This window comes from Hyperolius riggenbachi, chromosome 10 (assembly GCF_040937935.1).
Source record: "Hyperolius riggenbachi isolate aHypRig1 chromosome 10, aHypRig1.pri, whole genome shotgun sequence".
In the NCBI taxonomy this organism is placed as follows: domain Eukaryota; kingdom Metazoa; phylum Chordata; class Amphibia; order Anura; family Hyperoliidae; genus Hyperolius; species Hyperolius riggenbachi.
Genome location: NC_090655.1, coordinates 237,921,408 through 237,947,768, shown reverse-complemented (window position 1 = coordinate 237,947,768; position 26,361 = coordinate 237,921,408). Strand labels below are relative to the sequence as shown.

The window sequence follows — 26,361 nt, the reverse complement described above, 5'->3', positions numbered from 1 at the left end:
ACCACCTGGGAACAGAAGCACTATGTCTAACTATTGCAGGCAGGATAAACTTCACAACGCCTGATCACAGGCCAGGATGGGATCTTATCCCAAACAAACTGCTCTGCATAGCTACACAAAGTCGCCAAATAGATAAATAAACTACAGCTGTCAACTGTGTCCTCGGCAGGCCGGAAACACAAGATACTGAGGGTAGCAGGGGGTGGGGGCCTTTTAAACTTCTTGTCAATTGTGTTTCCCTTGGAGGAGGAGCCTGGAGTCTCTCCTTTTCCTGCCGTACACTGAGATGGTTAGAGAAAAAACACATATATCAGTAGCTAAAAATTGGCTGTACTTACATTACATATGCATTTCACTGTCCACGTTTGGATTTCACAGAATTTTTATATAGTATTTGCAGAGAATGATGCTCCTGACAGCTCATGGCAGGTTCCATGTTTGTCTGTCTCCTATGAAGCCAAATGTGTCGTCATGTCCTGCCTGCTTCCTGATGATTCACTCACACAAAAGATCCGTAATGGATAACACTACTGTGCAGTGAATATTGATTAGCCATGTGGCTAGGAACAATAGCGGACTCCTGCAGTGTACTCTGCCCGGAGACTTTTCACTGCTACACTGTTGTAAGATGAGCCTGTACTTTCTCACTAGCAGCCTAGGGGAGGACCCAAGCAGCCCCAGAATGCTTTGCAGTATGGTATGCGGCCTTTCATCCTTTTGAGAGCTTGGGTCTAACAGCTTTGCTGATAAGCACACATTAAAAGTAAGAGAGATTTTTAACTTCAGTATTGCCTTTTTGGCTTCCTTCTAAACTGTTTAACACAGGAGAATAGAGGTTTAAATTAGCTTTTGCAGCCTGACAGTTACTCTTTAAAACATGCAAACATTGGGATTTAGTGGAAACGGTACATAGAATATAAACTGTGATCAGGGAGATTGCGATTTCGTTTTCTGGGAAAATGGATGCTCCCCGGCTGCTCTCTGCTGGTTTCCATCTTTACTGTTTCTCTGTGATGACAAAAGTGACATCACTTCTGCCCTTTTCTTTTTTTGACCCACCTCAGGGCTAATTTTCTTTCCCTACTGCCACAGCTTAAGGTGGCCATATATCAGGCAACTTAGGGGTCAATCGACCCTCCGATTCCATTATAATCAAAACGGATGAAAACCAGTGCTGCCAAGAGCGTGCCCAATCAATGCTGAAATTGGTCACGTATCGATTGGACATGCTGCAAGATTTTGGGCCAACATGTTCAACTAGGTGCCCAGCCATAGTGGCGTGAGATATCAGGCCAAGCGCCAAAACACCCGGAGCTGTCGCCCCCCCTAGTGTCACAAATGCACCCACGTTAACACCAGCAGACACCTTTACTCTCCCTCCCACAGCAATCACCACCCAGACAACAGGCTTACACCTGTGTTAGCTCTTCAAAGGGACGTGGGGGGAATTCACTTAGCTTTTGGGCATAGTGCCCATATCTTATACGGAATAGGAAGCTTTCTGTTATTTGCATGCTGGGATATGCTTGTTGCCATGGCTACAAAGGTAAAAAAAAAACTTCCAACAATCCCTCTGGCACTGCACAGATCCTACAGGCATTAAAAAGACAAACTTTAAGAAAAAAAGACAAACATTTAGAAAAAAAAAAGGACTTACAAATATTTTTGAGGTACTTTTCTGGCATTTTTTTTAGTTTTTTGTTTTGGATGTTACAACCCCCTTTAACACAAATTAATTCTCACAAGAATGTTCTCCATTTACCACGATGAAAACAACAAGGTGCTTTACTGTGAAAGAATGCTTAGGAATAGGACAGTGCAACTGCAGGCTCCGGCACACCAGTGTATGCTATTCACAAACACCAGCACAAATTTACCATATAGAAAGGGGACAGTCTCATTCCATATCAATCAGCCCTCATATAAAAAGTCAAACATACAAACACCAGAAAAAAATATACAAGATGTTTGCCAATTTGATGCTGGGAAAAGCTGTGGCAAAAACATTTGGCATTGAATATGCTTTAAAAGTGGTAAGGAGTATCTGATAATTAGAAGACAAAAAAAAAAAAAGCTATCAAAATGTTAGACTATTACTTTTTATAAAGAGGCCTCTACATAATCATGCAGATTTCAGCTGTAATACAGAAATCAGAAAATACACCACCACCTGTAGTCTCCAAGGTTCTTTAGTATCAGGACATAACAGAAAAACAACTGGCTATTTGCAGGTCTTTAAAATAAGGTAAACATAAGTAATCTCAGATAAACAACAACACACGAGATATTGCATTGTGTCTTTATTGAACAAAGACGAAGTCAAAATACAGAAAAAATGTGTAAAAAAAAAAAAAACTTAAGAACTCCCTTACAATTTCCATAGGAATCAAGAAAGTATGTAGCAGTCAAGTGCTGCTAATGAAATGTGCTTGGTTAACTGATCATCAGTAATACAGTAAGTGTGGTCACCTTTATAAAAGTTGATATGTTAGCAGTTAGCAAGCCTTTGGTATTCAGGTTAGTGTTAAAACAATGCCAAGGAGGAAAGACATCAGTAGTTATTTCAGAGAAGTAATTGTTGCCGTTCATGAGCCTGGGAGGAATTATAAGGCCTTTTCAAAATAATGTAGGGGTTCATCATTCCTGTGATAAAGATCATGCACAAGTCAAAAACATACAAGACAGTGGATGGTCTTCCCAGGACTGGACATCTCAGCAAGTTCACCCCAAAGTCAGACATTGTAACACTCAGAGAAATTGCACACACACAAAAAAAACAGCTACTTCCCAGACTCTATAGACCTTAGTTAAGCATGTTCTGTGCTCATTTTCTTGACAGTAAAAGGCTGAACAGGCAAGTCTGGTGTCAAAGAGTTCCTGAAAGATGTGCAATGGTTGAGGACAGAGCCGTGGAGGGCCCCCCACAAATAAATGTGAATATGAGCAGCAGCAGGGACTAAATGAGTTTAGTTAAAACCCTTTAAGTACAGAAATTGGGAGAAAAAGATACTTACCTTGGAAGAGGTAAGCTTCTGGGCTCGCGCCTGCACAGTGGCATGGAGCTGCCACTCTGGTTTGGTGGAAAAAACTGAGCCCATTCGGCTTTGTGCTACTGGGCAGGTTTGAGCTGACAGCGCAATGCAGCTGTGCTTCAGGGCGTCCCACCAATGGAACAGGGAGACGGTGTGAATGGCCAAAGCCTCTGGAGGATCCATAGGCCACCTTCTACTGAGGTAAGTACCCAAATTGGGCACATTTTTCCCTTTCAGGTAAGCTTTAAAGCTTAACCAAACTCAAAAAGCTAATTCTAATAACAATCAGAGCAGAATATGCCAGATGAAATCCAGAGTGCAGGGGAGCCAAACGGGAGTTGGAACTGAGGAAGTGGGTGAAGCGTTGATGGGCCAGGTGTTCAGGGATTTGCGAGGAAAAAGGTAGACGGGAGATTGGGTGGTAGTTGGATGGCAGTGTGGGGTCAAGTAAAGGTTTCTTCAGCAGGGGAAGAACAGTGGCCTGTTTGAATATGGAGAGGAAGGTGCCGGTGGAGAAGTAGAGCTTGAACAGGTGGTTGAGTGTGGAAGTGTGGGTAGAGGGAGTCAGATGGGACTGGATCTAGGAGACAGGAAGAAGCAGGAGAAGTTGCCAGCAGCTGGTTCACTTCCTCCACAGAGACTGGAGTGAAGGAGCGAAGGAAGGGGCAGGAGTGGGGTGGCATGGAAGTGGAGGGGGGGAAGAGGAGGGGCCGGTGGAGTGGAGGAGAGAGATATCCATTCGGATGGTGGTAATTTTGTTGATAAAGTGGTTTAAAGTGGGCTGTATAAACTGTTTATACAATGGTAAAGTGTATGTCATACAGCTTGATATGGGCCGACCGATACATAGGTGTAGCTATTGTTACAGGTAGCTGTAAGGAGACATTCAAGCACTAGTGATGGTCAAGTAGATGCAAATAACTTCAAGTTGATGCAAATTTATGCACATTTTTGCAGTTTGAAAATGAACCAATCAAATCCTGCTGAGGTAAAATTAGATTGGTTCACTTTCAAGCTGCACAATTTGCATACATTTTCATCAACTCAAAGTTATTTGCATCTACTTGACCATCACTATCAAAGCACATTCACAGAAGGCCGATAAAATGACTCTGCTCTGAAATGTTACTAGTATTCATGCAACCAACAGCGCGTGTGTAGCACAAGTAGCGTAGCGCGCATTACCAAGGTGACTTGAGGTACACAACGTGCATGTTGCAAAATTCCTAGCAAGACTGCTCTATGAGCACCACGGTAATCTAACCAGCCTTTCATGAACATGCCGCATTGCCTCCATCTCTGATTTTCTACACTTTTCGTATCCGCCGCTTTAAGCTCCATAGCGCCCCCATACCTCAGGCACCCGTTTCATCCTCACGCCGGGAATTATGAGCGACATGACGTCTGCAGTGTGCGACAAGAGAGACCTTGTGTTTGAACCTCTTTCCGCAGCACGGACAGGAGAATGGTTGCTCTCCAGTGTGTTTCTTGTAATGTTTGGTGAGTGAGAATTTCCTAGAAAAACATTTCCCACACTCTGTACACATATAGGGCATTATGCCAGTGTGATTTCTCTGGTGCTGGCTGAGACCTGCTTTCTCTTTAAAACATTTCCCACATTCTGAACATGAAAAGGGACGATCGCCTAAGTGACTTCTACGGTGTGACCAAAGGTCTCCTTTCATTTTAAAACCTATCCCGCACTCTGGACAGGAATATGGAGTTTTACTTGTGTGGGTGAGCTTATGTTTGATGAAGCTGTTTTTTTCTGTGTAGCCTTTCCCACACTCTCCACATGTGTACGGCGTCTCACCCGTGTGGGAACGTTGATGCCTAACAAGGCTACCTTTCTCTGTGTATGCTTTCCCACACTCTCTGCATGTGTACGGCATCTCACCCGTGTGGGAACGTTGATGCTTAACAAAGCTACCTTTCTCTGTGTATGCTTTCCCACACTCTCCACATGTGTATCGGGCCTCACCTGTGTGTAACTGCTGATGTCTACAAAGACTTCCTTTGCGTTTAAAACTTTTCCCACACTTTGTACAAGTATGGGACAGTGCACCTTCATTAATATGGACACGTTTAGTGAGACGCTTCGGCCCCTGTGAACATGAAAAAGGTCTTGCATGACCCACCTGGTGTATAAGAAAGTCGTCATCTTTTTTAAATCTTTCCCCACATTCAGTGCAGGTACATGCCATTTGGGTTTGCTGACAGTGCTTTTGATAGTGTTTTACAAGAGCTGTCTTGTCTTGGAAACATTTCCCACACTCTGAACAAGTGTATGGCATTTCTCCTGTGTGCTTATGAAAGTGTCTATCGAGCAAGTCTTTCCGGTAAAAACTTTTTTCACACTCTGGGCAGGAGAACTGATTCTTATCCAAGTGAACTTTGAAGTGTCTATTCAGATGACATTTATACTTGAAGCATTTCCCACACTCTGAACATCTAAAAGTCTTCTCGACTATGTGACTTCTCTGATGGTAAGAAAGGAGAAACTTTTGTTTGAAAAATTTCCCACACTCAGCACAAGAAAAGCCCTGTTCTCTCTCGTGAACTCTCTTGTGCATAACAAGACTTAATTTTGATTTAAAACGCCTCGTGCACTCTGAGCAGGAAAAGGAGCCTAGTTGTGGTTGTTTTTTCTGCCGTAAAGGGAGAACAGATTTAGATATAAAGCCTTCAACCTCTCCAGGTGTAGCACTAACTGAAGAATCAGAGAAGGACCTGTCTGGGTTACTTGGTGATCTATTCTCTTTGTGACATGGTCCATCCAATGATCGATCAAAGCTGTAACCTCTATGATGGGAATGTCCAGTGCAGGGCCTTACTCCAGGAGAATGATGTGTGACCCCATCATCTTGTGCAGTAACATCCGGATGTGGGATAGGATGCCCCTCTGAGGTCTTCCCCACATCTTGTCTTCCTGCTGGAAGGAGAAACTTGGCATGATTATGGATGACAGACTTGGATTGCTGTTTAGCAGAAAGAAGTCATACAGCATTTGCCTAGTAGTCAAAGTGCTCTGGTGTGGCCATACACTGAAACCAGCTTTATCACACTGAGTCATGGTCTAGTTATATAGAAACTATAAGGGAATGGAAAAAAAAATACTCTCAACTTAATGTGGTAAACAAGATATTATACTGAGGAATGGAGATGGGCCTTTCATATGGTGTACAGTATATCCTCCTCATTTTATGGTGCTATGATGTGATACTGAGGAATGGAGATGGGCCTTTCATATGGTGTACAGTATCTCCTCCTCATATGTTGGTACTATGATGTTATACTGAGGAATGGAGATGGGCCTTTCATATGGTGTACAGTATCTCCTCATTTGTTGGTACTATGATGTTATACTGAGGAATGGAGATGGGCCTTTCATATGGTGTACAGTATCTCCTCCTCATTTGTTGGTGCTATGATGTTACACTGAGGAATGGAGATGGGTCTTTCATATGGTGTACAGTATCGCCTCCTCATTTGTTGGTACTATAATGTCATAGAGACGGCAGAGTGATGGCGCTACAGCGACGGGAGATCGGCATGAACAGTGGGTCAGTGCGGTGTGACGTTGGTAATCGCCGTTTTTTTACACCAGCAGTCGCTGGTCCTTAAAGAATAAGTGATACCCATGCTAACCTAGAAATAAAAACACGTATACAGTATAAGTAGATAAATACTAGTTCTACATAACAGATGTATTGCACTGTCCTACGTTATGATTCATGTGAATTTTCATAAAAGAAAAGCAGAGAATCCTATTCTAGTCAGTTTCCATCTTGGTTACCTTTGAATTAAACTAATCCTGACATTTCCTCCTTCACTCTTTTTTCTCCTCTTGCTAATTGTGCTTTCGTTACCCGCCCTCCTCTCAGAGTCTTCAGACACTCCCACCGAGGTCTATACTAAGAAGTGCACTGTCTTATGTCATTAGAAGGAGGGGGAAATAAAGAGAAAAAGAGGAATATATTATAGATAAAAAAGACCCCCCAGCATGCAACTGTTTTGCCAGCCAATGGCAATGGCAATTAAAGGGCCAGTACTCCTAAGGTATGTGATAACTCTAAACCATAAAAGCAGAAAAAGTTTTGAAAGTTTTGAATGCAGGCTTAGCATATTTATCACTTAATACACTCAGACCAGTTGCTGTTGAAATTAGATTTTTATGGTGACAATCCCGCTTTAAAGTGAACCTGAACTCTTGCACAGGACATTGCAGTAGGAGAACAGAGGCACCAGCAGAATAAAAGTGGATAAAACCTTTAAAATTTGCTAGGAGGAAGCGGTGGACTTACCTCCATAAAGCAGACACGAAAGACTGTCTGAAAAGTAGCAATCACATTTATTATATGGTACCCCAAAAGTGCAACGCGTTTCGCAGGCCGAGCCCGCTTCATCAGGCAATAAAGTGGGGACAAAACTGTAGACAAGAGACAGTACATTATGCTATAGTGAATTCTGCAGTTACAAGATGCATATTAATATATTACATGTCATAAAAAATCCCATATGAAAAATGGTTTTTTTTCTTATTAACTATTCCCTGGCCGGGATTCGAACCCTGGTCTCCCATGTCAAAGGCGGTGCACTTAACCAGTACTCTATTGAGCTAGTACTGTACTCAGCTGCACATTTGGTAACCATGATACCTGTATCCAACCCCCCAAATACCCAACACACTGAACACAGGTGGCGAGAGCCCATTGGCTACTCGCAAGCCCGCCCTAACCCCGCCCACTCTTCCCAAAAACCCAATTCACTGAACACAGATGGCGAGAACCCATTGGCTGCTCGCACACTCGCCCTAACCCCGCCCACCTAACACTTCCTACACATCTAATTGGCCCTATTAGCAAGTACCTGTGTATATATAAGGAGTTGAGCGTCCTCACCACTCCACTGAGGCGCTACACCTGCTACTGCTGAAATTCTGGTGAGTTCTTTATGTTATTTTATTTGCACACTTTACCTTATATTTCTGGCCCCCTGTTTTCTTCTCAATGCTGTATTACCCATTACACTTGCTGACACATACCCTTTTTCATTACCAATACCACTCATTGCAAATCTGTGTAAAAAATACCCCATAGCCCATTACTATCACGAGCACCATAGCCTCTACCCCCTATTGTTTACTTGTACACGCAACTTTTGAAGCTATCTCCACAAAGCAATTTTTCATATGGTATGCTTTATGACATGTAATATATTAATATGCATCTTGTAACTGCAGAATTCACTATAGCATAATGTACTGTCTCTTGTCTACAGTTTTGTCCCTACTTTATTGCCTGATGAAGCGGGCTCGGCCTACGAAACGCGTTGCACTTTTGGGGTACCATATAATAAATGTGATTGCTACTTTTCAGACAGTCTTTCGTGTCTGCTTTATGGAGGTAAGTCCACCGCTTCCTCCAAGCAAATTTTAAAGGTTTTATCCACTTTTATTCTGCTGGCGCCTCTGTTCTCCTACTGCAAAATCGTGTCCACCCCTGGTGGAGGGGTGATCTACCCCTTTTTCTCATCTACAGAGAGCGACTTCTTAATCCTGAGTGAGGACAGGTCTAATCTCCTCACCTGCTTATACAGTGGTTGCCTGTGTGGTAACCCACGTTTGTGGAGTATATTCTTCTCACTGATTTGCCTTACTTCGTTTATGTTTTAACATACTACACTATATTGGGTTCTCGGTTTCTCTATATTTTATCTTGCACAGGACAGAAGGAAAACAGAGAAATGCACCCTGTATATATTTGAGTTTAGCCTGTTTAATTCCCCCTCATTTGTCTCTAATCACAAGTTGTAATTTGATCTCTCCCCTGTGTCACATGACTACCATGGCAGATAAGCTCATCAAAAAGCACAGGATCTTGACAATATGTCTGCTTCCATGAAAGCAGGAAGTAGAAACAGTGCAGAATTATTTCAGGATTTGTATCAGCTGTAACAAAAAAAGGTTTTTGTTTAATGGTTATTATGCTGTTGCGTATCTTTTAGAGCAGAGAGGACGTTTTGAGTTCAGGTCCGCTTTAAGGGGCCAGAAACTGCTGGTACGAAAGCAGTTAAGATTGCTACCCTACATAAACAAGTATCTATTTACACACGGTAAGAAATATGCCATACGCATATACCTGTCCTGCTGCTGCCGCCATCTCTTCTCCAGCCTATTAATGGGGATGCTGAAGTCACCCATAAAAGAGATTACAACAGACAGGAAGTGGAAAAGCCACGCAGAGAAACGCACTGGGCCAAAACGTGAACATTTCCTCTTACCTGGTGATGTGAGGCTCTCCTGATTCTCCATCATGGTGTCCTTGTAAAGATCTTTGTGTTCTTCTATATACTGCCACTCCTCCATGGAGAAATAAATGGCGATATCCTGACACCTTATAGGAACCTGACACACACAAAGATACCGTCACCATCCAGACACGCCCCTTGTGTTACAGAATAATGTCCCATAATTCCCAGCACCGCTCACCTCTCCTGCCAGCAGCTTCATCATCTTCATGGTCACCTCCATGATCTCCTGCTCGTTGTGTCCCTCAGGTAACAGGGAGGGGGGAGAGGTAATAAGATTATGTTTTTTCTTCAGTCTTGAGGACAATCGCAAACTTCTTTGCACCGTGTTCCTTTCATCAGATGACATCTTTATCACGGCACAATTCTGTACGACCCGAGAAAAAAAAAAAAAAAATCTCCATCTCAGAATCCCAACATATGCATATGAGAAATGTGTCATATTCCTTGAATCTTTCTCACTGTAACGATTGGTGTCAGCACACAGAGAAAATCTGATTATTGGTGATCTGCAGTATCACCAACAATACAAATATATACCCGATTATTGATGATCTGCAGAATCACCAATAATACAAGTATGACTAACCTCTGGACACCTGATAAAGTGTAAGTGTTTTGGTGCAACAGTAGGCTGTCTCCCGTGGGGCGGGAGACGCAAATAACAATGAGCATGGACCACCTGAGGAGCAGGTGGCCCTTGGCTGTGTGTGAACTATCTCCTAGGAAAGGGGATTGAGATAACCTGCGTGCCAGTGATTCCCTGCAATACTGGGAATCAGACTATACTGCAGCCAAAGGACTCCTAAGGGATAGAGCCCCTGACTGGACTGCAGAGAGGCCTCCCTGAGGAACAGGAGGTCTCTCAAGCTACCTGACACTTGGCGGGGTAGTGTCACAGGTAGTACAGACAGACTGAACACTCAAGGTATGAGTGACAGCCAGAAGGGTCAGCCAGGCCAGGTTGGCAACACACGAGCAGATAAGGTACAGAGACAGAAGGCTGATTCGATAACCAGGTACAGGCAGGGTTTGGCAACAGGTAGACAGATATGCATAGGTACCGAATCAGAAAGCAGGAGAGAGGTCGAGAGAGCAATTGGTCATAACACATAAAGCAGAGGCCTAGTCTACAGTGTGAAGTCCGTGGTCTCAACACCCAGGAACTAGTCTAAAGTATAACACAGCAATGACACAGTATTCCTAAACTTGGGTGTGAGGTCCTTGGTCACAACACCCTAGAACTGGTCTAAAGTATAACACAGCAATGACACAGTATTCCTAAGCTTGGGTGTGAGGTCCTTGGTCACAACACCCTGGAACTGATCTAAAGTATAACACAGCAATGACACAGTATTCCTAAGCTTGGGTGTGAGGTCCTTGGTCACAACACCCTGGAACTGGTCTAAAGTATAACACAGCAATGACACAGTATTCCTAAGCTTGGGTGTGAGGTCCTTGGTCACAACACCCTGGAACTGGTCTAAAGTATAACACAGCAATGACACAGTATTCCTAAGCTTGGGTGTGAGGTCCTTGGTCACAACACCCTGGAACTGGTCTAAAGTATAACACAGTAATAACACAAGCGTAATCTGGCTAAGTGTGAATTCCCAGGTCCACCTGGTTCTAACACACTGTGGGATCTGACTATGGTCTGAGTGCTCACACGTATGTATTCGCAACGGCAGACAACCTGAGACTGACCAGCGAGATCTATATATAGTGCAGCGCTCCACAGCGCCACCCAGTGCTACTCAGCCAATGACAGTCTGCGCTGGGATCAGCTGACCAACCTGATCAGCTGATCCCTCTCCTTCTGGCATAAAGGTCCTGCCTCCCCGCGCGCGTAGCTCTCCATCTGTGTGCACTAGAAGACTCAGACAAACCAGACGCATGCTGCTGTGCGGAAACCGCCGGTCTGAATGTGGAGACAGCCGCCCCCGCCGCCAGACCGCGCGACGGCATCTCCGCAATCCTTTACACTCACCTGTCCAGCAAGAGTAATGATGATCTCCAGGGATAGGTTCAATAAAAGTTCCTTCAAGTTCAATGTATTCTTTGCCATCTTTCCATATCTAAAAGTCTCCTCATTCCCAATCATGCTATCCTTATAGAGGTCCTTGTGTGCTTCTATAAACTGCCACTCCTCCATGGAGAAATAGGCGGCGACATCCTGACACCGTACAGGAACCTGACAATCACAGTATATAGATAACGTCACCATACAGACACGCCCCTTGTAGTTACTAGATCATGTCCCATAATTCCCAGCAGCACTCACTTCTCCTTTCAGCAGCTCCATCATCTTCTTGGTAACTTCCCAGACCTTCTTCCTCTTGTTCATTTCTGGTGTCACACAATATGGAATCAATGAGTACTGTGGAGACACTATGATGGGGAATGGTCCATGGCGGCTGCTGCTGGGTGTTAACAAATTTGTATTTTTTTCAACTACATACATCTGTTAAAAAGAAAGAAAAATGATTACATGGATAATTGACATCATATGATCTCCAAAAATCCTCATGCTCCTCAGTTATGTGTGTTTATTAACAAAGATAAGAGTGATGTCATGTGACCTCCCAGAATCCTCATCACCGCTCCAGTCAAGTGTCTGTTTTATTAACCTCGCTGGCATTCAATTTCTGCAGGATTTCTGTGCAAAAAGCGGTTCAATTAATTTTCATGAAATTTTTACCTGCAACTTACCAAAATGGGTCTAGTGTACATTTTGAGTAAGATACAGTGGGTTGCAAAAGTATTCGGCCCCCTTGAAGTTTTCCACATTTTGTCACATTACTGCCACAAACATGCATCAATTTTATTGGAATTCCACATGAAAGACCAATACAAAGTGGTGTACATGTGAGAAGTGGATCGAAAATCATACATCATTCCAAACATTTTTTACAAATAAATAACTGCAAAGTGGGGTGTGCGTAATTATTCGGCCCACTGAGTCAATACTTTGTAGAACCACCTTTTGCTGCAATTACAGCTGCCAGTCTTTTAGGGTATGTCTCTACCAGCTTTGCACATCTAGAGACTGAAATCCTTGCCCATTCTTCTTTGCAAAACAGCTCCAGCTCAGTCAGATTAGATGGACAGCGTTTGTGAACAGCAGTTTTCAGATCTTGCCACGGATTCTCGATTGGATTTAGATCTGGACGTTGACTGGGCCATTCTAACACATAGATATGTTTTGTTTTAAACCATTCCATTGTTGCCCTGGCTTTATGTTTAGGGTCATTGTCCTGCTGGAAGGTGAACCTCCGCCCCAGTCTCAAGTCTTTTGCAGTCTCCAAGAGGTTTTCTTCCAAGTTTGCCCTGTGTTTGGCTCCATCCATCTTCCCCTCAACTCTGACCAGCTTCCCTGTCCCTGCTGAAGAGATGCACCCCCGAGCATGATGCTGCCACCGCCATATTTGATAGTGGGGATAGTGTGTTCAGAGTGATGTGCAGTGTTAGTTTTCTGCCACACATAGTGTTTTGCATTTTGGCCAAAAAGTTTCATTTTGGTCTCATCTGACCAGAGCACCTTCTTCCACATGGTTGCTGTGTCCCCCACATGGCTTGTGGCAAACTGCAAACGGGACTTCTTATGCTATCTGTTAACAATGCCTTTCTTCTTGCCACTCTTCCATAAAGGCCAACTTTGTACAGTGCATGACTAATAGTTGTCCTATGGACAGAGTCTCCCACCTGAGCTGTAGATCTCTGCAACTCGTCCAGAGTCACCATGGGCCTCTTGACTGCATTTCTGATCAGCGCTCTCCTTGTTCGGTCTGTGAGTTTAGATGGATGGCCTTGTCTTGGTAGGTTTACAGTTGTGCCATACTCCTTCCATTTCTGAATGATCACTTGAACAGTGCTCCGTGGGATGTTCAAGGCTTTGGAAATCTTTTTGCAGCCTAAGCCTGCTTTAAATTTCTCAATAACTTGATCCCTGACCTGTCCTGTGTGTTTTGGACTTCACGGTGTTGTTGCTCCCAATATTCTCTTAGACAACCTCTGAGGCCCTCACAGAGCAGCTGTATTTGTAATGACATTAGATTACACACAGGTGCACTCTATTTAGTCATTAGCACTCATCAGGCAATGTCTATAGGCAACTGACTGCACTCAGATCAAAGGGGGCCGAATAATTACACACACCACTTTGCAGTTATTGATTTGTAAAAAATGTTTGAAATCATGTATGATTTCACGTGTACACCACTTTGTGTTGGTCTTTCTTGTGGATTTCCAATAAAATTGATTCATGTTTGTGGCAGTAATGTGACAAAATGTGGAAAACTTCAAGGGGGCCGAATACTTTTGCAACCCACTGTATAAGTTGCAACCACAAAATCATCTAAAAAAAAAAAAAATTACATTTTTGAATTTGTCACAAACAGACAATTTCACGTCGTGCCTTTTGATCCCTATTTTTCCCCATCGCCTGAGACAACCTTGGAAGCAACAGGGTAGTTTAGCGCCGCACTCCTATATTCCCCTAAAGGGGTGAAAAACAACGATTGTCGGGAAGTGCCTCCGAAAGCCAAGAAATGCTTTCCTGCACGCTTGTGACGATGGGGGGCTGGTTCAGAGGCTCTTATGGTCCATACCTACGGTGGCCTGAACTCGGCCGTGGTGAAAGATAACAACCGCCATGTCATGGAATAGGGCGTTAGACCAGCATGTGTACAGTGGCAGCACATGCTGCACGATCACTAAAGGTTCATATACACACCTACCAACTATCTGTCCAACTATCTGCCAAACTTGTCTGTTAAGCCCCATTCACATGCTCAACAGCAGTCTTTTATGCAGCACAACTGTCAAACAGGTTTTGTTGTGAAACAAGTTGAAACAACTAAAAAAAAAAAGTATTTTGCTATTGTTCAAAAAGCTGGTAAGACTGATATGAAGTCAATCCAACAGTTGGATTGACTTCTTATCAGCTGTTTGAACAATAGCAAAATACTTTTTTTAGTTGTTTCAACTTGTTTCACAACAAAAGTTGTATGGGGCTTAACCCTCTGGGCGATACAATTATATCGCCCAGGAGGGGGCGCAGCACTTTTTTTTTAATTTTTTCTTTTTTAAATCATGTAGCGAGCCCTGGGCTCGCTACATGATAGCCGCTGCGCAGCGGCATCCCCCCACCCACTCCGATCGCCTTCGGCGATCAGAGTAAGCAGGAAATCCCGTTCAGAACGGGATTTCCTGCTGGGCTTCCCTGGTCGCCATGGCAACGGGGCGGGATGACGTCACCGACGTCATGGACGCCGTGACGTCAGAGGGAGTCACGATCCACCCCTCAGCGCTGCCTGGCACCGATTGGCCAGGCTGCGCAAGGGGTCTGGGGGGGGGGGGCTGCGCGGCACGGCGGGTAGCGGCGGATCGGCGGCGGCGATCGGGAGTTACACGCAGCTAGCAAAGTGCTAGCTGTGTGTAACAAAAAAAAATGTGCAAATCAGCCCACCAGGGCCTGAGAACTCCTCCTGCGCGACATACCCCGAGCTCAGCTCGGGATTATCGCTCAGGAGGTTAACAGAGAAGTTAGCCTGATAGTTGGACAGATAGTTGGTAGGTGTGTATGAACCTTAAAAATCCGGCATGCTGGATCTGTAGCATGACCAAGCACTGCACACCAACATTGTTCTCAGTGCCTACTGGAAGCTGCTCTGTTGCACGTGCTCATCCCCCCCTCTCCCCCATATCATAGCTGCATCGTGTACAGAGGCTGATGACGCATGTCTCAGATGGCGAAAGGCATTGGGAGCTAAGGGTAGGACGTGGTCAATGTACAGCAGAAGGAGATGTCCTCGGATTTTACTTGAAGCACTTTTTTTTTTTATACTTGTTTTGTGAGTACCCTGAGCTTTTATACTGAGTACAGTTTTATGGTTTTACACCATATGAGGCTTTTTAATTCATAGATAAAAGTGTCTGTATATAAGTTGGAGGGACACTGAAGTTTGATCAAAGAGTGCAGGAAAAGAGCCAGAGACAAGCCAGCCATTCACCCTAAAAAGCGGTTACAGCTGTCTGTGACAGTGTGGTGGTTGTGGCTTTATTTAGGATTGTTTCTGTCTGTCTGCAAGAGTCTCTAATTATCACAGCGCTAATGCAAAGAACGCGAGAAACTTATGACGCAATCCCCGATTCTCCTCCTCAGCACAAATTCTTGCTTTGGCTCTCCTCACGTGCTCCAGCTCTCCTTGCCCAGATGATTTGCCACTGCTCCGGCCTCTCATCTCAGAGGACGGTGTGACATCACACCCTACCAGCCGGTCAAGCTGGAAAAAAAAAAAACTTTGCTCCACGCTGACCTTCACCCACGGCTAGGCTGCGGTAACTAATTGAGATCCCGGCTTCTGCTGAATAGTAGGCCCCAACCACCCTCAGCTCACACAGCACTTGTGCTGGGCGAGGGGGGAAATCACCCAGAATGCCTCTGCACATACACCCAGGTAACCCAGAAAATTGGCATCAAATGGTGAGTACAACAATTCTTGGTTTGCCATTTTCTTTCCTTTTCAAACGCCATGTTAACTGTTACTAGAAAAATGTTAAAGATTTATATTTAAATTTTGTATGTATGTGTTCCGGCCTGCAAAATGTATCTTGATATGAAGTGCGGCCCGCTGGCAAATAAAGGTTGGACACCACTGTCCTAGGAGATAATTTTCATCTTCTCTTTTAACCACCCTGGCGTTCTATTAAGATCGCCAGGGCTGCTGCGGGAGGGTTTTTTTTCAATAAAAAAAAAACTATTTGGCTGCATGAAAGCCCACTAGAGGACGCTCCGGATGCGTTCTTCTGATCGCCTCCGGCGGCCAGAAGTAACACGGAAGGCCGCAATGAGCAGCCTTCCGTGTTTCGCTTACCTCGTCGCCATGGCGACGAGCGAAGTGACGTCATGGACGTCAGCCGCCTCCGATCCAGCCCGTAGCGCTGGCCGGAACTTTTTGTTCCGGCTACGCTGGGCTCAGGCGGCTGGGGGGACCCTCTTTCGCAGCTGCACGCGGCGGATCGCCGAGCTGCGGCGGCAATCAGGCAGCACACGCGGCTGGCAAAGTGCCGGCTGCGTGTGCTGCTTTTTATTTGATAAAAATCGGCCCAGCAGGGCCTGAGCGGCAGCCTCCGGCGGTGATGAACGAGCTGAGCTCGTCCAGACCGCTCAGCTGGTTAACTAACTTTTCAGCATTTTACAATTGAAACACTACCCAAAAGTTTGTGAAAAAATTAGCATTACATTTATTTTGTGTAATTTCTTGCTTGCTGGTGGCTTAAAAGGCATTTTATGACAACTTTTGAAAATATCACCAAGGAGAAAACTCTGAATTTTATATGGGCCCATGACTCTCCCTGGACGCCACCATCTTGCCCTCCAAGCGGGCAGACAGGAGGATCTTAGGTGCCCATGTTCACTGTGGTAAGTATGGGGAAGTGCAGGACGAGACTGGCTCATCCTTGCTGCTAATAGCAACTGTTTTTTTTAGATGGGCTAGGCTCGTCCTTACCGCCAAGGAGGTTAATAGAGATGAGTAATATCATGTGACCTCCCAGAATCCTCCTCACTTCTCTAGTCAGCAGTATGATTAATTGATAAATAAATATAAAAATGATGTCATGTGACCTCCCAGAATCCCCTTCACCTATGTCAGGAGTATGTTTTATTGATAGACATAAGAGTGATGTCATGTGACCTCCCAGAATCCTCCTCACCTCTCCAGTCAGCAGGTGGATGATCTCCAGGGAGAGGTCTAATATTCTCCAGTCCTCCTCCATCCTCAGTGGTGTGGTCTTGTGCTCTGCACAGAAAGCTCCTCTCTGTAAACAGATACAAATCTTAGGATAATCTTCAGAGGGACTAATATCTGCCCAGTCATCATCTCTGTTCTGACATTTCACAGCAGGCCTGACTGATCACTATGACTGAAAGTAAACTATAGACTCCACAGAGCTGTGTGTACACAATGCCTAAAGGTCGCCATGGTAAGGGCCTGTTTCCACTATACGCGTTGCAATGCGGAAACCGCTCCGTATCGCAAGGAAACTGCAATCAATTCACGTCAATGGAGTAGTTTCCATTGACGCGAATTTACCTACGCGATCCGGCGCAATGCAACGCGGGGGAAATTATGGATAGCATGCTGCAGTTTTGAGCAACACGCATCTGATCCCCATAGCTACCGACGGGAAGCCGCACCCAGTTGTCCGGAAGATCGCCTTGCATCCTAATCCCTCGTGGAAACGGGCCCAAACTCCGCTCGTATTTGTGGTAGTGCACAATGGGAGAACTCAGGTTATCCCGAGAGACAGCAAAATAGTGTCATGATAGGACATGAAGATTGTCCATAAACAGTGAGCAGACATGGAATCCAGTGAAGAACACTTTATTCTGACCAGAAAACACGAGGGTTCCATTGCCAAACAATGGGTGTGGCCATGGACCAGAATGCGGGTGTGGCCACGGGTGGAGACAAATTTACATGAACTTAGCAATGTGGGACATTAGATTAGGACAGTGGTGGTGAACCTTTTGGAGGCTGAGTGTCCAAACTGCAACCCAAAAGTCACTTATCGCAAAGTGGCAACAGCAATTTAAACTACATACAAACGTTTTAACTCATACATGAACATTATGGAAAATCCAAGTTGAAAATAAACTGTGAAGATAAACAATATCATCCATCCTACTCCTGAAAAATGTGGTTTTTTTTTTAGAACCTCCCAGTTTTATTTTCCGTTTTAAAAAGCTAAAAAAGTAGGTTTAATGCTATTGTCTCATGATGACGATTCAGCTTTTCCATAGTCTCACAGTTCGCAATCATGTGACCCCCAACAAGACAAATTCAGCAATCATGAGGCCCCCAACAAATCATGAGGCCCCCAACAAGACAAATTCAGCAATCATGATGCCCCCAACAAGACAAATTTAGCAATCATGAGGCCCCCAAAAAATCATGAGGCCCCCAACAAGACACATTCAGCAATCTTGAGGCCCCCAACAAGACAAATTCAGCAATCGTGATGCCCCCAACAAATCATGAGGCCCCCAACAAGACAAATTCAGCAATCATGAGGCCCCCAACACGACAAATTCAGCAGTCATGAGGCACATAAATAGACAGCATTTCACATAAATAAGCAGAATGCCCCTTTAATATGGTAGACACCTCTCACCTGGCTTCTAAATTCTCCTCTACCGGCTGCTGTGCCTGGCAATAGTGTTTTGGGCCGGATTGGGGATGATGTGTGGGCTGAAATGCCAGGTGACAGGTGTCCCCCCAATTGAGGTAGTGACAGGTGTCTCCCCCCCAGGCTAGATAGTGACAGGAGCACCCCCCCAGCTAGATAGTGACAGGAGCCCCCCCCCCCAGCTAGATAGTGACAGGTGCCCCCCACTTAGATAGAGGCAGCTGCCCCCCACTTAGTGACAGGTGCCCCCCACTTAGATAGTGACAGGTGCCCCCCGCTTAGATAGTGACAGGTGCCTTCCACTTAGATAGTGACAGGTGCCCCCCACTTAGATAGTGACAGGTGCCCCCCACTTAGATAGTGACAGGTGCCCCCCCAGCTAGATAGTGACAGGTGTCCCCCCCCAGCTAGATAGTGACAGGTGTCCCCCCCCCGTTAGATAGTGACAGGTGCCCCCCCAGTTAGATAGTGACAGGTGCCCCTCCAGTTAGATAGTGACAGGTGTCCCCCCAGTTAGATAGTGACAGGTGCCCCTCCAGTTAGATAGTGACAGGTGCCCCTCCAGTTAGATAGTGACAGGTGTCCCCCCCGTTAGATAGTGACAGGTGTCCCCCCAGTTAGATAGTGACAGGTGTCCCCCCAGTTAGATAGTGACAGGTGCCCCCCAGTTAGATAGTGACAGGTGCCCCCCCCCCAGTTAGATAGTGACAGGAGCCCCCCCAGCTAGTGACAGGTGCCCCCACCAGTAGCGAGCCCGTTACCTCTGTGTCCCCGCTGGCCTCTCCGGTGTCCCCGCTGGCCTCTCCGGTGTCCCCGCTGGCCTCTCCGGTGTCCCCGCTGGCCTCTCCGGTGTCCCCGCTGACGATGCCGCCTCACAGATCAGACCTCACAGATCGCGGCGACTGAAGCAAGCAGAGCGTGCGCATGACACCCGCGTGGCAGAACGTCACATGCGGAAGTGACTAATGATTCACTTCTGCATGTGCCGTACTCCGTGCGGGTACCATGCGCCCTCTGTTTACCTCAGTCGCCGCGATCTGTGAGGTCTGATCTGTGAGGTCTGATCTGTGAGGCAGCGGCAGCTGGGGGACATAGGAGAGGCCACAATAAGAGGGAGCAGGCATGGCGCCCATAGCGCAAGCCATGCCTGCATCCCAGGGAGACGAGCGGGCCGCCAGTTGGACAGCACTGACATAGCATATAGCTTTCACCTAGCTGTCTCACACCAAAAACGAACTCCCTCACACCAAAAACTGACTCCCTTTCTCTCTACAAGACAGAATTATCAGGCTTGTGAACAGAGACATTAAATGTTATCAGATGATAAGAAGAGGGCCAGTCAGCTAAAACAATAGAACAATAGCAAACCCCCCACCTGACTCTAGTAACTTAAGGTGCGTACACACGCACTACGGCCGCCAACGATGGGTCCGTCAGACTATCCCGCTGGGCGGACTTTCAGGCGACAATAGCGCGTGAGTATGCGCTGTCGGCGGACTGATAAGGCTGTTTCTGAGCAATCCACCCAGCTTCCCAGTGTCCTTATATGGTGTCATAGCTTCCCAGTGCCCCTCAGTGTGTCCCAGATTCCCAGTGCCCCTCAGAGTATTTCCAAGCTTCCCTCATAGCGCGTCCCAAGCTTCCCCTAAACATTAGCCCAGCTTCCCAGTGCCCCCACAGTGTGTCACAGCTTTTCAGTGTCCCCTAAACAAAGCCCCAGCGTCCCCATAGCGTATTCCAGCTTCCCAGTGTCCCAATAGTTTGCCCCAGCTCCCCAATGTCCTTATAGTGTATCCCAGCATCTTAGTGTCTCCATAGTATTTTCCAGCTTCCCAGTGTCCCACCTTCCCCATAGTGTGTCCCAGCTTCCCAGCGTCCCCATAATGTACCCCAGCTTCCCAGTGTCCTCACAGTGTGACCCAGCTTCCCACTGTCCTCACAGTGTGACCCAGCTTCCTAGTGTTCTCACAGTGTGACCCAGCTTCCCAGTGTCCTCACATTGTGACCCAGCTTCCCAGTGTCCTCACAGTGTGACCCAGCTTCCCAGTGTCCTCACAGTGTGACCCAGCTTCCCAGTGTCCTCACAGTGTGACCCAGCTTCCCAGTGTCCTCACAGTGTGACCCAGCTTCCCAGTGTCCTCACAGTGTGACCCAGCTTCCCAGTGTCCCCACAGTGTGACCCAGCTTCCCAGTGTCCCCACAGTGTGACCCAGCTTCCCAGTGTCCCCACAGTGTGACCCAGCTTCCCAGTGTCCCCACAGTGTGACCCAGCTTCCCAGTGTCCCCACAGTGTGACCCAGCTTCCTAGTGTCCCCACAGTGTGACCCAGCTTCCTAGTGTCCCCACAGTGTGACCCAGCTTCCTAGTGTCCCCATAGTGTGACCCAGCTTCCTAGTGTCCCCACAGTGTGACCCAGATTCCCAGTGTCCCCATAGTGTGACCCAGCTTCCCATTGTCACCATAGTGGGTCCCAGCTTCCCAGTGTGCCCATAGTGTGACCCAGCTTCCCATTGTCACCATAGTGGGTCCCAGCTTCCCAGTGTCCCCCATAGTGGGTCCCAGCTTCCCAGTGTCCCCCATAGTGTGACCCAGCTTCCCAGTGTCCCCCTTCTTCCCAACATCCCCATAGTGCGACCCAGCTTCCCAGTATCCCCATAGTGTGACCCAGCTTCCCAGTGTCCCCATAGTGTGACCCAGATTCCCAATTTCCTCATAGTGTACCCCAGCTTCCCAATGTCCTAATAGTGTACCCCAGCTTCCCAATGTCCTCATAGTGTGCCCCAGCTTCCCAATGTCCTCATAGTGTGCCCCAGCTTCCCAATGTCCTCACAGTGTGACCCAGCTCCCCCATAGTGTACCCCAGCTTCCCAGTGTCCCCAGCTTCCCCCATAGTGTGCCCCAGCTTCCCAGTGTCCCCATAGTGTACCCCAGCTTCCCCATAGTGTGACACAGCTTCCCAGTGTCCTCACAGTGTGACACAGCTTCCCAGTGTCCTCACAGTGTGACACAGCTTCCCAGTGTCCTCACAGTGTGACACAGCTTCCCAGTGTCCCCCATAGTGTGACCCAGCTTCCCAGTGTCCCCATAGTGTGACCCAACTTCCCATTGTCCCCATAGTGTGACCCAGCTTCCCAGTGTCCTCATAGTGTGACCCAGCTTCCCAGTGTCCACACAGTGTAACCCAGCTTCCCCCATAGTGTGCCCCAGCTTCCAGTGTCCCCCATAGTGCATCTCAGCTTCCCAGTGTCCCCATAGTGCGTCTCAGCTTCCCCCATAGTGTCCCCAGCTTCCCAGTGTCTCCATAGTGTACCCCAGCTTCCCAGTGTCCTCATAGTGTGACCCAGCTTCCCAGTGTCCTCACAGTGTACCCCAGCTTCCCAGTGTCCTAACAGTGTGACCCAGCTTCCCAGTGTCCTAACAGTGTGACCCAGCTTCCCAGTGTCCTCAGTGTACCCCAGCTTCCCAGTGTCCTCACAGTGTGACCCAGCTTCCCAGTGTCCTCACAGTGTGACCCAGCTTCCCAGTGTCCCCATAGTGTGACCCAACTTCCCATTGTCCCCATAGTGTGACCCAACTTCCCAGTGTCCTCATAGTGTGACCCAGCTTCCCAGTGTCCTCACAGTGTGACCCAGCTTCCCCCATAGTGTGCCCCAGCTTCCCAGTGTCCCCCATAGTGCGTCTCAGCTTCCCAGTGTCCCCCAGCTTCCCCCATAGTGTGTCTCAGCTTCCCAGTGTCCCCCAGCTTCCCAATGTCCACTATAGTGTGCCCCAGCTTCCCAGTGTCCTCATAGTGTGACCCAGCTTCCCAGTGTCCTCACAGTGTGACCCAGCTTCCCAGTGTCCCCATAGTGTACCCCAGCTTCCCAGTGTCCCCCATAGTGGGTCCCAGCTTCCCAGTGTCCACATAGTGTCCCCCAGCTTCCCAGTGTCCCCCAGCTTCCCAGTGTCCTCATAGTGTACCCCAGCTTCCCAATGTCCTCATAGTGTGCCCCAGCTTCCCAATGTCCTCATAGTGTGCCCCAGCTTCCCAATGTCCTCATAGTGTGCCCCAGCTTCCCAATGTCCTCACAGTGTGACCCAGCTTCCCAGTGTCCCCATAGTGTACCCCAGCTTCCCAGTGTCCCCCAGCTTCCCAGTGTCCCCCATAGTGTGCCCCAGCTTCCCAGTGTCCCCCATAGTGTGCCCCAGCTTCCCAGTGTCCCCCCCTAGTGGGTCCCAGCTTCCCCCACAGTGGGTCCCAGCTTCCCAGTGTCCACATAGTGTGTCCCAGCTTCCCCCATAGTGTGCCCCAGCTTCCCAGTGTCCCCCATAGTGCGTCTCAGCTTCCCAGTGTCCCCCAGCTTCCCCCATAGTGTGTCTCAGCTTCCCAGTGTCCCCCAGCTTCCCAATGCCCACCATAGTGTGCCCCAGCTTCCCAGTGTCCTCATAGTGTGACCCAGCTTCCCAGTGTCCTCACAGTGTGACCCAGCTTCCCAGTGTCCTCACAGTGTGACCCAGCTTCCCAGTGTCCCCCATAGTGGGTCCCAGCTTCCCAGTGTCCACATACTGTCCCCCAGCTTTCCAGTGTCCCCCAGCTTCCCAGTGTCCTCATAATGTACCCCAGCTTCCCAATGTCCTCATAGTGTGCCCCAGCTTCCCAGTGTCCCCATAGTGTACCCCAGCTTCCCAGTGTCCCCCATAGTGTGCCCCAGCTTCCCAGTGTCCCCCCCCTAGTGGGTCCCAGCTTCCCCCACAGTGGGTCCCAGCTTCCCAGTGTCCACATAGTGTGTCCCAGCTTCCCAGTGTCCACACAGTGTGACCCAGCTTCCCAGTGTCCACACAGTGTGACCCACCTTCCCAGTGTCTCCATAGTGTGCCCCAGCTTCCCAGTGTCCCCATAGTGTGCCCCAGCTTCCCAGTGCCCTCATAGTGTGCCCCAGCTTCCCAGTGCCCTCATAGTGTGCCCCAGCTTCCCAGTGCCCTCATAGTGTGCCCTAGCTTCCCAGTGTCCTCATAGTGTGCCCCAGCTTCCCAATGTCCTCATAGTGTGCCCCAGCTTCCCAGAGTCCTCACAGTATGACCCAGCTTCCCAGTGTCCCCATAGTGTACCCCAGCTTCCCAGTGTACCCCAGCTTCCCAGTGTCCCCCATAGTGTGCCCCAGCTTCCCAGTGTCCCCCATAGTGTGCCCCAGCTTCCCCCATAGTGTGCCCCAGCTTCCCAGTGTCCCCCATAGTGTGCCCCAGCTTCCCAGTGTCCCCATAGTGTGCCTCAGCTTAGATTGCACATCAGCACACAGGCAGCTAACTGGGGTTGAAAAGGTTAATGCTGCTGATGGGCATTATGAGGTTAATGTATGACCTGCATGACTTTGCACATGCTCAGTAGCATTTGTATGCTATTTTGTCGGGTATGCTAAAATGTTGGAACACCCCAGTGTCCCCCATAGTGTGTCTCAGCTTACTAATGTCCCCATAGAGTGTTCCAGCTTCACAGCATCCTTAAGGTGTGATCCAGCTTTTTAGTATTTCCAGAGTGTGTCACCGCGATCTGTGTTCCTTTCTCTTGATTTCCACACTTTGGGCACAGTTATACTGTATTAGTGTTACTCTAACGTGATTACTATTGCACAATGTAAATAGACAAGTCTGCTTAAAGTCCTTCATACATATCAGCCAGCTACCGAGCATGCCTTCCAGCACCCACCAAACCTGAGCCAAAAGTGCAACATCTTACCTCCACTGCTGCCAGTTTCCACGATGTCTCCTCTCTACTTCCTCCCACTTCCCCTCCGACCCCAAACTTCCTGTGTGCCAAACGCGGGCTCCTTCCTTTGTCTAAACTTGAAATATCTCACACTGCCACCTTGTGGAGGAACTTAAAACTGCAGCCTACGTGGCTTTTTTATTCCAACAACAATGAGCTTGCTGATTAGTCTGTACCTCTCGTTACAAGCCCTACTCCATAGAGCCAAATTAATCCATGCCATGCACTGATGAGGATTGTTTTCCTTAGTATTTTAGTAAGGGGGCTTTCAGGACCATTGTAGCCCCTCACACACTCCAATGAGTTCTGGTTCACCATGAGCTTTCTGGTTAGTCTGTACCAGAGATGTCGCGAACGGTTCACGAACCGTTCGCCGGCGAACATCTCTGCATCAAAGGGACTTCTACTACTTCCGGGTCGCTATGACCCGGAGTAGTACGCCTGCGCTGTTCGGCAGAACGCGTCCTAGATCGCGCTCCTGTTTCCGGGCACTTCCTGCGCATGTGCGTGACGTCATGAAAGACGTCACGCTCATGCGCAGAGAGCGCCCGGCAACAGGAGCGCGATCTAGGACGCGCTCCGCCGGGCAGCACAGGCGTACTACTCCGGGTCGTAGCGACCCGGAAGTAGTAGAAGGCCCAGAAATGTTTGCCCGGCGAACGGTTCGGGCCATCTCTAGTCTGTACTAATGAAATTTCCATAGAGTTAGTAACATTGGTACTTTTCCGTTAGCCGGGCGCATCCGATAGGTGGCGCTATTTACATTAATAGTCACATAATGTAATGTAATAGACATGTAACAAATGTAATTTAATAGTCACCGTTAGCCGCAACTGGCTGTCTCGCTGTGGCCAAATGTATCAAAAGTGAGTTAATTGAATTAAATTAGGCCAGCTGCAATGTAACAGATGAAGCCCCCGGCTTCGGCTCTGCCTCCTCTCCTCCCCCTCTCCTATAGAACACTGGCAGCCGGGGGACACGCGTGTCCCCGAGAGTCGTTTGTTGCAATAGCAGTACAAAAGCAGTCGCAAGAAGCAAGCAGAGCGGGGAGGCTGCAGACATTGCATCTGCCAGCACCCGCTCTGCAAAAACGAATGGCAGGATTCCCTGTCTCGACGAACGACTCTGGGGGTGCGTGTCCCCTGGCTGCCAGTGATTAAACTCGCATTCCAAACTCCTATGGATCTTCTGGATTTGTCTATGAGACATATCACTCATATGATGCAGAATGAAAAATATAGATGTTTTTAAATGATTGTTATGCTGTACTGAAAGATTTTCAAAAAAGATTTGTATAGTCATAATAAAAAACAATTCCAATATTTGTATAGTGCTTTTCTCCTGTCAAACTGAAATAGCTTTTGAGGCAGCCACAGGGTGCGCTCAGTAGGCAGTATCAGTGTTAAGGAGTCTTGCCCAATAATTCCTTACAGAATAGGTGCTTGCTTAATGAATAGGAAGAGCAGAGGTTTAAGCCCTGGTCTACACTATACAGTCAGCAGGGTGATGCTTGATTTAGGTCACATTGTAGTACATAGTACATATGAAAGCAGAATATCCCTTTCACTGAATGACCAAACAAGACACAGAAGGGAAGAATAAGGCAATTTTACTTTGGTACAACCAAAAAAGTTATAAACACAGACAACCTTTGTGGTTAATACCGAATATACTATCAAATGGCTTAGTAAGCAGAAAGCACAAATGTTACCTCTCCTAAGTCTTTGGCAGCTAAAAATCCTGGTCCTTTGGTCACGTGACCAAGATGATGCATGTAGTCACATGATGCAGTGGGCGTAACTGTGTGCATTGTGTAAGCAATGTATGTCTTCGGTACTCGTTGGGCAGCCTTTGGAAGTACTCGCATACCCAAAAGCTTCCGAAAACATTCATACTGCGCATACACTAGCCCAGACTCATGGGTCTACAGTACAGATGTGCCAGTCTTTGGAAGTACTCTGGGATGTGAGTACTTCTGAAGGCTGCCAGAGGAGTGCTGCAGAGGTGCTAAAGCCTAGCAGGTTGAATTATTTCAATGAGGGATGACAATGGAATGACGGGATGAGCACTAGGAAAGCTCTA

At 47.4% G+C, this 26,361-nt stretch overlaps 1 protein-coding gene across 1 annotated transcript; it reads right to left on the bottom strand.

Annotated features, from left to right (window-relative positions):
• Nucleotides 1-4,109: 4,109 nt before the first annotated feature.
• Nucleotides 4,110-24,297, bottom strand: LOC137536457 (oocyte zinc finger protein XlCOF6-like). The gene is made up of 7 exons (XM_068258662.1): nucleotides 24,250-24,297; nucleotides 17,061-17,165; nucleotides 11,626-11,805; nucleotides 11,332-11,535; nucleotides 9,523-9,708; nucleotides 9,315-9,438; nucleotides 4,110-5,964 (listed from the first exon to the last, which is right to left on the bottom strand). The coding sequence occupies exons 2-7, from the start codon at nucleotides 17,121-17,123 to the stop codon at nucleotides 4,388-4,390; spliced, it is 2,334 nt and encodes a 777-aa protein (XP_068114763.1). The 5' UTR covers nucleotides 17,124-17,165; nucleotides 24,250-24,297; the 3' UTR covers nucleotides 4,110-4,387.
• Between the last annotated feature and the right edge of the window lie 2,064 nt (nucleotides 24,298-26,361).

Excerpts from the sequence above, each read along its gene's own strand:
- LOC137536457 (XM_068258662.1), bottom strand. The coding sequence starts at position 17,123 with ATGGAGGAGGACTGGAGAATATTAGACCTCTCCCTGGAGATCATCCAC. Across the intron at positions 11,806-17,060 it reads TCCACCTGCTGACTGGAGAG|ATGTATGTAGTTGAAAAAAA; the intron begins GTGAGGAGGATT and ends TCTTTTTAACAG. Across the intron at positions 5,965-9,314 it reads GGAGAGCCTCACATCACCAG|CAGGAAGACAAGATGTGGGG; the intron begins GTAAGAGGAAAT and ends TTCTCCTTCCAG.